We start from the raw sequence: 11,014 nt of genomic DNA, 5'->3' as shown, positions 1-11,014 counted from the left end.
ACGTTCACAATTAAAGATGAGAGAGTTCTGTTGCTTCTTCACTGGTCATCCCAGCCAGAGGAAGAAGGCACAGGAGGGGTGGCAGAGGTCTGATTGGGGAGCACTCCGAGTGTTTGAGGAAACAGACGGTCTCAGCACAGGGTGTGTACTTGTGTGTGTGTGAGAGGGAGGGAGGGAGAGGAAGAGAGAAACAATAACAGGCAGAAAAAAGGAGAGGTCTGGAGCAGGGTAGCAGATGGGGACGAGGTGAAATTCCATGGGGATACTGTGAAGTTGCAGCACTTCTGGGAATTTTGACCTGATTTGGAATGTTGATGGTATCTGGGACTTCCTCCTGGGACAGAACAGAATTTTTTTGCCATGTTCAGAAGAGAAGGAGAACAAAAGGTGACGGAGTTGGGGTGGAGAATCGACGGCCTGATTGCCTTTCTCTCTCTCTCTCTCTCTCTCTCTCTCTCTCTCTCTCTTTCTCTCTCTCTCTCTCACCCAGTCCTTCTCACTAATGACTCAACTAAACATGTTTTTATATTTTGCCCTATCATCATGAGCTGGCCACATTAAAATACCAACACATGGTAAACATGTCAGCTTTGTGGATTTAAATATGCCAGGATGCAATGGCTGAACCAGCTGAAACACTTTACATCACTTAAGTGATGATTAAGGAATGATTAAATAGCATGTGAAAGTTGTAGCCCTGGGGTACTGCCTTTAAGGGATCACTCTACCAGTTATTAAGAGAAAAATGTAAAAATCCAATAACATCATGTTTTTGACAGGAGGTGTAAATATATTAACGTGACCATGTTTCTTGTTTCACTATGCTAGGGCTGTAGTGTCATAACAGTTTTTAAGGATGGGTTCTCACTCTCAGACCAAATGTAACCTGCTATGGTAGCATTTGAAAATGGAGAAAGGAGCTGCCAAAAAACAGTGAACTACTTTTTTGAGAAGCCCTGTGGACATCAGCCATCGTGTAGACATGGTGCCAGTATGTTCAACCTACAGCTGAGCAGCCTATTTGAACCACATACGCCAGGTAAGGACGCTGTGATGCCAATACGCACGCCAGGTAAGGACGCTGTGACGCTAACATGCAATTTTGGGTGTTTGAGATTAGACTATATGAAAACATTTGTGATAATTGTGTCTATTTAGATCTTCATGTATGTTGGAGGGAAGAAAGTATGGAAGGATTTCAGGTTGGAAAAAATAGGAACATAGAACAGGAGAAAAAAAAAAAAACCACGGTCATTACATACAGGTTGTGAGAGAGCTGTATTAACCACAAGATGGCAGTAAAATTGGCTATATGAATATGAATTTATAAATATTCACACACATTGGCCGCCATCAGGGGGCACCAACAACCAAGTTTAAGGTATGTGCAGCTGTTTAGTCCTTCACCTGTTGTGGGTGACCCTGTCAAGACCTTTTGTCGTGTGGTCAATTGGTATTCCTTGATGACTTTCTAACATAGTTTAACCCTGTCAGACCCAAAGCACCTCTTACAATGTGTTCACAGCACTTTAATTTAATTTGCTTAACTTTTATTTACTCTGGAACAGGGGTGCCCAGCTCTACTCCTAAAAGGCTGGCGTTCATCCCAGTGTGGTCATTTCCCTGCTCCATCACACCTAATAAAACCAGATAACAACTGATAAATTTAATCAAACAGTATTGGGTTCTGTTCCTCCAGTAATAGAACTGGTCAGGAGATCACTTTTAGACTAAGTCTTAGCGTTAACTACATACACACATGCATGCACACGTGCAAGTCCCATAAGACCAGTAAAATCAGCATCACGTACCCCAGTCTGGCGATATTCTGTAAGCTCGGAGGTTCCTGAATTACTAGCATTCATCCATATTTGCTGTTTTGTGAAAGGGGTTATAACAACACCAACACGAACTGGGACTTCATATTACACTTCACTACCATTCATTTGTTCATTCATCTGTCATGCAAGTTCTCGTAGGGAATGCACCAATACTACAGATGAGAATGTGGAAACTGTATGAGTTTGCACTATCTATTGTAGTACACATTGCATCATTTTTTTTTCAAAAATTTACCCTGGTTTTCTCCCAGTGTTAGTCATCTCCACCTTCAACCTACAAGCTAATTCTCCCACCATCACATGACACCACCCAGCCAGGAGGTTGAAGGCAAATACACATGTAGCACATCGTCATGATGGCCCAACGGGAGCACAGATAACTGGCCTGGTTGGCACCATGTTGGGGGTGGAGAGGAAGAGGAAGCCATTCAACCCACATAATGAACTTCTCACCAACACATCAGTGTTAACTGAACATTAATGTCCTGCTGGTAGAAAGGGACCAGTGATGAACTTGGTAGAGTGCGGCTAATGAACGTGCACACTAATAGATGGGCTAGTATGCAAAGACCCACCTAAAAAAAGGCACGCGTGGGTCAGGCACCCAGGGAGTGTAGGTACATTTCTACCTAAGCAGATGGCGCGTGTTCATTTACAGCACATGCTAAGTGGTTTAGCTACACGTCCTTACAGGAGGGAGGGGGAAAAAATCCACACTCATATAGCCTGTATATGAAACACATAAATGTACTTTATTATTTATCAACACTGCTATCCTGAAATGAACCAGCAGTGTATCAGCAGTAGAGCTGCGAGATACCCACAGCTCACCTGGATCCACTGCTTGCCTTCCCCACTTCAAACAAGTCCCACAAGTCCCCAGAATCATATACAAATTCACAAAGTAGAACCCACTCCTGCACATGACCAAGACAGCAACAAGATTGACAGGATGGGAACAAAGACATCGACAGGTTGTGCAATAGTCCTATTGTAGTGGCAATAAATGAAAAACTCCAATGGATTTTTTTTCCCTTCCCCTTTTCCAATAGACAATTGTACATTAGTAGCTCCCATTCTCAGATTTAAGTACAGACATAGCAGAGCCAATGGTTCCTGTACAGCCCTCTGGTGGTCAACATATTCACCGCAGTACAAACCTAGGTCAGTCACAGTTTCACATTACGGCTTGTGTCTCACAGTGGAGAGTTGGAAAGGGGAGTGCCTGGTGATGAAGTGATGATTCTGTGAACTTTAAAAAAAGACAAAAGGCATTCAGTATGTTCTGCTTCAAAGACTCTGACTCATCTGGGTGGGGGGTCTCCAGACAGGTTTGTATGGGCTGACCGCTCATGACATCTGAATCATTACAAAGATGGAGAAGGAAACCAAGTGAACAAATCCAGGATCCATACAGGGGCTCATAGGACAATTCGGTAGGGCTCACTGAGCTACAGACTACTCTCTTACTATCTACCTATAAACCCAAGAAAAAAACGCATCTTCCATTTGGCTCAATAGTTAAAACAGCAAAACAAACCAAAAACTGCAAACAGCAAATTTCTGTCCTTCAGCAGCCAGTACAGTAAAGCCAATTTAAATGCAGCTGTGTCTGGAACACCTTGTAACACAATGTTTTTTTATTTTTACTTTTTAATAGATAAATTATGAGAAGGCTATTTATATAATAAATATTTACAACAAATACATGGCACTTCGATGGTACATTTTCCAACATTCAAACATTTTATGCCAATGCAAATTCAATTAAACTGCAAGGCATATTGTGCTTATACGTTTGAGGGTGGGATCTTGAACGCAGAGTAGTAGAGAGAAGTGTCCTTAAAACAAACCTTTTGCAGCTCAATATTGGTTTATTGAAGAAAACAAAATAACGACACCATCTTCCACTGCTGATCTGTGATGCACCACCAGTGTTTTCATGTGTGCTCTCAGGAGAAAACTGTTCAGCCCAGTAAGAGGCCTGATAGTGCATTTAGGTCCCTCATGTAAGGGTTGTCATTAAGGATACAATCGATGCGCTGCTTTTGGTCAGGGAAGATGTCGTACAACTTCCTCTTCAACTCTGTAGTTTCCAACGGTGACCGTTGTGGAGGCGGAGATGGGGACGAGCGAGGTGGGTGCCAGTCAGGCGGGCCCGAATGTGGCCAATGGGAGGCCGGTCTGGAGGGGAGCGGCACCGACTGAATGGTCTGTGGATACACCGAGGATTTGACGCGCAAATCTGTTCTCTGAGAGCACATGACAGGACTCCGGCTGTGGGCAGACAGGGAGGAGGATGTCACACACTCCTCCAGAGCTTGCTGGCAAGTAACTTGAATGGACCCTAATTTTAACTGTAATCAAACACAAGTGGATTTTTAAAATTTGCTTCCTTTCTTTAAAAACCCAAAAAAAACAAAACAAAAAACAAACAAACAAACAAAAAACCAAAAAAAAAAAACCACTCACTGGCTATCTTTACGCAAGAATTGCTCCAGATGAGGTCCATGCTTTCCCAGAGGATCATCTGGGATCATAAAATGGTCCTCAACAAAGGTGAACTGCAGGAGTCTGAACAAATTCAGTCAAAGTTAACAACAACCAACAACTTCAACAACAGTCTATATAGCACTTTCAACTGATTACAAAATCTCAAAGTGCTTTACACAATAAACATTTCAAAAGTCTATAAGACGATGATAAAGTACATAACACATGACTACAAACATGTCTGCAAGACCAACCTCTCCTGTATGATCTTCTTCCAAGCCTCAGACTGGGTGACAAAGTCCCTCAGGTTGTCATTGGTGACAATCACGCCTCCTGTCTTCTCAGCCAGGTGAAGGAGAAACCTGTAGGGTGCAGGATGCAGCAAACACTGTATAAGTGCATTAAAGGGGCGGTTACGTGATGCTTCAGAATCTGAATCTGACTGAGTTATCAGCAAATCACATGCAGTTTAGTTGGACTCCTTCGAATAAATGGGTCAAGAAAGGTTAACAACCCAGATTGTTTAAGAAAGGTTTAGTCTTTAAAAGGTTTCTTGCATGTGGGGTCCTTTAACCATAATCCTTTACATTCAGCTGATGCTTTTATCCAAAGCGACTTACAATTGTGACTGTAATGCAATTTAAGGGCAACTTAGCGGTGATGGGGTTTGTACTGACAACCGTCTGATTACTAATCGAGTATCTTTGCCACTGGGCTACCACTGAACCTGCAGATGGAGCAGCCCATAAACTGGCTGCCTTTAATAACACTGGGATTGGAGCTTGCACCTGTCATCATGTGAGCTGATCCTTTGCCCGCACACTTCTCTAGACGGGGTGAAGGAGAGTAGCCTCAGGTCCACCAGCTGATTAAGAAAGTATTGCTCTATGATGAAGGAGAAACATTTCTTTAAAACCTAGAAGTCAGGTTGCCCATCCTAAAGGAAGCTAATTAATAAGTGTTTGAATACAGTATGAACATGAATATGATACACAGTTGCTCCAGCTTAAAACTCCAGGACATACTAAAAATGTCACATCTGAAGTGAAGGAAACCTCCAAGGCCTTACCAGTGATGTTGGGGTCTCTCTTCTGCCTCCACTGGGGTACAAAGACGGTGATCTCTCGATGACCCCTTCGCCAGAAGGCCTCCACAGCGATGGCAATCCCACGACAGGAGAAGATTCGATGGTGTCCGTGTCTGGAGGGAAACAGTCAAAACTCTCTTTAGTGAATGAGGTGGACACTGACTAATGTCCATGTACAGTCTCTGGCAGAGGCCCTTACCCACAACCACTTACAGTACAGGCAAAGTATGTACACGCTTATCTGTGTGTGTGTGTGCTTCATAGGAAATGAACCCACAAAGAGTTTGCGCTTTCCTTTAACTATTCGTACGCATCATGCATGCACCGTATGCGCATCAGCCATGCTTCAAGGCAGTGGCAACTCAGAGGTTAAGGTGCTTGACTTGTAATTGGAAGGTTGCTGGTTCAAGCACCACCACTGCCAAGTTGCCACTGTTGGGCCCCTGAGCAAGACCCTTAACCCTCAATTGCTCAAGCTGTACTCAGTCATGACTATAAGTCGTTTTGGATAAAAGCGTCAGCTAAATGTAAATTCATATGTGCATTTGGAGCCAAGGGTTTTTCCTCGATGGAATGAACCTCTTGTACATGCTGATAGATATTACACAGTATATGAAGTCCTGTAGTTGTTTTAGGTTCTAACGATATGTTTATGCTTTTCATAAACATCTCCAATTATTCAACTGATTCAAATCAGTGTCATTCAAATCGGTACCTTTTAACCATCACCCGCTCTTGGCTGAGATTAAAAGCTTTCTACTGTCTTTTTTTTTTTTTTTAAATAAGATTGTCAATATATATTTTTACAATATACATTTTTAAATCCAGTATAAAAACGTATTTATTTGCCCAGGCAGAGATATCTGCTAGTTTTGTTGTCTGTTGCGTTTTATTATTGTTACTTTATTTATATTAGGGTCTTCCTAGGTTTGTAAGATCTGTTGATCTATTTTCTAATTTACTTTTACTGGAGTTCAAGTTCCTTGCTCAGCACTTTGGTTGACACCTCTTGTCTTTAAAGATGTTATAAAAATAAAAGGTGACAACTTGACATGTAGGTTACTGAGATTAAAAAATTAGAAAATTACTCCACGAATTATTTTAGAGTCAGAATTTCCTAATAAAAATGTACATAGTATTCAAACAAGGAGTCAACCGATTTGTATAGTTTGAGAGACATTGTGTGGTTTGATATTCTATAGGCAAATGAACAGAGACAGAAAGTCCCCCCTGGTAAATACTGGTCTCTGTGACCACATTTGGGATCAGACAGAACTGATCAAATCTCCAAGGCCATGATTTAAAACATTCTCCCCTAACACAGGAGTGTGTGGGCAAAAGCACATACCTGTGCTTTATCTAAGCACAAACACAGGGCCACAGTCCTCAGAGGGAACTTCCCTTTACAAGAGAAAGTGATTCTGAACAGGAAGTGTTACTAAGTCCACCGCAGCTGACGTCTGCAGTAAAATTACCTTGCCAATCTGGAAATACAAATAGCCAAATATGCAAAAAAAAATCCCCATTAATTTCTCCCTTATTTCTTTAAAAAACCCATGTACTTGAGCAAAGTTTCACCTGCTTCCCTGACCTGGTTATCTTAAAGTATCAAGAATTAAAAATAATTTAAAAAAAAGCTGTGACGAGGAACCATAATGGTGAAATTACCTCATTTTGAAACAAACAAGCGATATTACAAGGGAGCGTTTCAGCACAGACTTGCATATTACATCACAACAATGGAACCAGTCACTGCACAGCCAGTCACCAACAGACCATGCGCACTGGTTAAACTAACAGCATAACGATATAATAATAACCCCCCCCCACATCCCTTTCCCCTGAGAGATAATGTCTAACATCACTACAGGTATCAAAAGCTGCTATAGGTATTCAGGAGCCTTGCTTTATGGCAACAAGTTATCATCTGCTGATCACATATGGGTCATGTATTTGAATCATTTATATAGAGGAAACGTGGTGGTGGTAGTGCAGGCTCTGAAAATGGACTCCAACTCCTCCTTCTTGAACACGGTGAACACGATTATTGCGGAGTATGTGTGTTCCAGACTGTGCAATCCCGGGAAGTGGATGCAAGCAATCTTCTGAAATGAAAAGCCTATTACAGCCTATTTATAGTTTTTAATTTTTCTTTTTCTGAAGAACAAAGGTATGTGGTGTGTAAATGGCGGCATAGCAAAATCAATCCAGAAAAAAAAAACACTGACACTTCATTTTTCTTTCCAGTGTCTCCTTTTTTTTTCAGAATGACTTTCTACAGCCACATCATTACTACTGTTTCACTGTAAATTTCACTGTTATTCAAACACGTTCCCATTGTAAGTCATCCTCCTACAGATAAACTATTAATCACACTTTGGTGTCCACCGTCACAGCACTGATTACCAGAAGGAAACCACCCAGAGCACTGCAAAGAAAGTCAGAAGCCAAGCGACCGAGGAACAGCAAAAGTAAAAGATGCCTCAACCCGCAAAGAGGAAGAATAAAGATGAGTGGGCTGAGCCCACACAACCTGAGCCAACCCAAAGCCCACACACACAGCTGGGTTTAAAAAACATGCATATTGACTTACTGGAATTGGCATGCTAACCTTTACAGTCATATATACTCAAACAGACACACGTGTGTGCGCAGACAAAACGAAATTGGATCTCTCTCTCACACACACACACACACACACACACACACACACACACACACACCCGCAGCCACAGTGTGAAAATAAGGTGCTGTCACTGTGTCTTGTAGGGCAGAGAAGGACTAAGCTGGTGACGTCAACGCTGTTCTACCCACTTACGCCATGGCCACGTTGCTGCCGTCTATGACGATGTGGCGGAGGTCTGGCTGACCGGGTACGTCCTGCAGAACCAGCTTATAGGGGGTCCGCAGGGACTGTTGGAACCGAGACACGCCTGTCAGAGGCAAGGCCTTGCAGTGTGCTGGTGGTTCTGTGCGGGGCAGGGGCACACGTCCCGAAACTGTCTGGTAGGAGCAGCCTGATCGCATTTCGGAAGCATGAGAGCTTTGTGATGCAGCCCGGAGCATGGTCACTGCCTCCACCCGGACGGGCCCCACTGTCTGCGAGCCTCCCCGTGACAGGTAGTCAGATCTTGAGTCTGACCTGAAGTCCAGTGGCCCCACCGTCCGGGACTTTCTGCCCATCTCTATCACGTCGTCGTTCTCGTCCACCACAGTGTTGAGCGTCTGGCTTTTCTGGTTCAGACCGTTACGGCTGGCTGCCCTGCTGTTCTCTCGGGACTTGTTCCCCATCAGGGCTCGGCCCTGCAACCGGTCTTTCTCCTTGAGCCGGGCGCAAGCGGAGGTGGAACTGGAGACGGTGTTGGCGGATGGCGAAAGGTCGTCACAGTCGGAGCTGGCAGATGAACGCTGGCCTCCTTGGGTGCTCCTCTGAGTCTCCTCAACGATACGCTCCAGCAGCAAGAAGGTGTCCTCCGTCTGGCCCGTCTCCCGCACCACCCGCTCCACTACCTCCTGTTGGTAGCCCATGGTTCTGAAGAAGTTTACCAGGCAACGCAGGTTGGTCTCGGGGCTTACCGCCTCGCCCTCGTCTGACACCTCACTGGAGTCCAGCACCACCACAGCCTTGCTGGGCGTCTTGGTGTAGGTGTGGCCGGCCTCACAGGGGTCCTCCCTCTCCTGGTCCTCATCCCGCCTCTCCAGAGAGTACTGCCTCTTGGTGTCACGCTGCTCACTCTCGGACGAACGACGCTTGTGCGAGGGCCGCCCATTCAGCACAACCGCCATGTCGGTCGCGGGCATGGGCCGCCCTACCTTGTCCTCAAAGGAGGCACCCAGGATGCGGTGGGAGAGCTCAGTGACGGGGGTGCTGGTCTGGGAGCGGTCCTGCTCCGCGTCTATAGTGGCCCCTGGTGGCGTGGGGCTCTGCGCCAGCCCCAGAAGCTCCTCCTTCAGAGCGCTGGGCAGGAGCAGCAACTCCATGGTGTACTTGTCGGCTCGCTCTTCTACAAATGTCTTAAATGTGCGCTTGACCATGGGCTCACGGTCAGCAGGCAGGCTGCGTTTCTCCTGGAAGAGGGCGACGAACTGCTGCACGCGGGTCTGCGCCATCACCACAGCCTCCGCGCAGCCCAGCAACTTCAGCCGGCCCGGCTCCAGCACCTGCACCTCCGCGCTGGTGTCCCGTAGCAACCGGTCCAGGAAGAGGCCGCGAGCGCCAGCGAAGATGCAGTGCATGTCCACTGGATACCTCTCCTCCTTCTGCAGCTCAGGGTCACACAGACCTTTCACGTACTCCTGCAGAACAAGCACAGCACGGCTATGAGAGTCAACACACACATTATAGGCTTTGACCTCGCTGCCCACATGCCCCTGTGGTCCAACGGTTTCCAGGTTCAGTAGAATAGTAAACAGCAGCTGAAGTGTTTCTAGGCCATTAATGTTTGATTAGTTGTGCCTAATATTTACTTTCATATGAAAAAATAAAACAGCCAAGAATACAACAGCGAACATACCAATTCTGATTCTACCATTTAGAATTATACAACATTTATAAATATGCCAACCAAAATTTCTGACTAAAATCCCAGTCCCTTAACATTCAACATTCATACCTGGTCCAGTTAGAAGACACATGCAATCAGAATAACCATGTTTTCACAGTGCATGTCAGGAATCAGGTGTTTACATGCTCATATGCAGATGAAGAAGTAACTATGTATAGTTCCAATTTACAACAACTGAACCATTGGTATATGAACATAACGTAATCGCACTAAATTGTAAACCAAATACAAGTGGAAATCTCATAATTATTGTTGTGGCTGCTGCAAAACAGGCCCTTATGTAACACAGCACATTAATAATTACATGGGTAGCTGTGCTTGGAGGCTTCAACAACATACCACACCTTATTTAACCCCTTAACTCCCAGGGAGCACTCCAAATTTGAAGTGCGTTACTTTCATACTGACGAATGCAGAGCGTAGTCAACAATTACCTTATGTAATGTTATGGAAAGTCAAAAGCATATCTTTAGGAAACAGGACGGCAGTTGTGGTTGGCAACATGGCAACAACAATATTGAAGACACTTGAAATTGAAGTTTTTGTCTGATGTCAAAACAACCAAAACAGTAGTGTCACATAAAAACGCTATACAGTTTTTAAAACAACACAGTACCAGTCAAAGGTCTGGACACACTTGACAATGCATGTTCTTAATAGTGGATTATATTTCTAATAGATTATGCTTGGATGCACACTTAACAAACAGTTTTCTTTCACAACTTTGGTTCCTCATCCTACAGATGTGATGCATATGTCTTCGGTTGTCTCATGAAGCTGGTTAAGGGAACACCAAGAGCATGCAAAGATGTCATCGAAGTATAGGATAACTATATGAGTCATGTCTTATTGCAGTCAATAACACAGCATAATCACATAGGTAATATTTAATCGGTTTGATACCTTCCTATTTTTAAAAAGTAGTAGGGGTGTGCAAACTTTTTACTGGTACTGTGTGTGTGTACCAGTAAATACATGCATGCATGCATGCATGCATACATACATATATACACACACACACACACATA

General features: G+C 44.2%; 1 protein-coding gene across 2 annotated transcripts in view; it reads right to left on the bottom strand.

Annotated features, from left to right (window-relative positions):
- Nucleotides 1-2,570: 2,570 nt before the first annotated feature.
- n4bp1 (nedd4 binding protein 1) overlaps nt 2,571-11,014 on the bottom strand; it is an 11,595-nt gene continuing 3,151 nt past the window's right edge. The window contains exons 2-7 of one of the 2 annotated variants that reach the window (XM_081715926.1): nt 8,240-9,717; nt 5,404-5,534; nt 5,123-5,219; nt 4,589-4,696; nt 4,314-4,415; nt 2,571-4,118 (exon numbers count right to left, since the gene is read on the bottom strand). In XM_081715926.1, coding sequence (XP_081572052.1) covers nt 3,809-4,118; nt 4,314-4,415; nt 4,589-4,696; nt 5,123-5,219; nt 5,404-5,534; nt 8,240-9,717 — 2,226 coding nt within the window. In that variant the 3' untranslated portion in view covers nt 2,571-3,808. Of the gene's footprint in view, nt 4,199-4,313; nt 4,416-4,588; nt 4,697-5,122; nt 5,220-5,403; nt 5,535-8,239; nt 9,718-11,014 lie in introns of both variants that reach the window. The other variant, XM_081715927.1, reaches the window with a different exon arrangement.

The sequence above is a fragment of the Electrophorus electricus genome, chromosome 6 (genome assembly GCF_041902795.1).
Source record: "Electrophorus electricus isolate QZ-2024a chromosome 6, ASM4190279v1, whole genome shotgun sequence".
Classification (NCBI taxonomy): Eukaryota; Metazoa; Chordata; class Actinopteri; order Gymnotiformes; family Gymnotidae; genus Electrophorus; species Electrophorus electricus.
The sequence above is the reverse complement of the archived record's forward strand: the minus strand, read 5'-3'. Positions and strand labels throughout refer to the sequence as shown.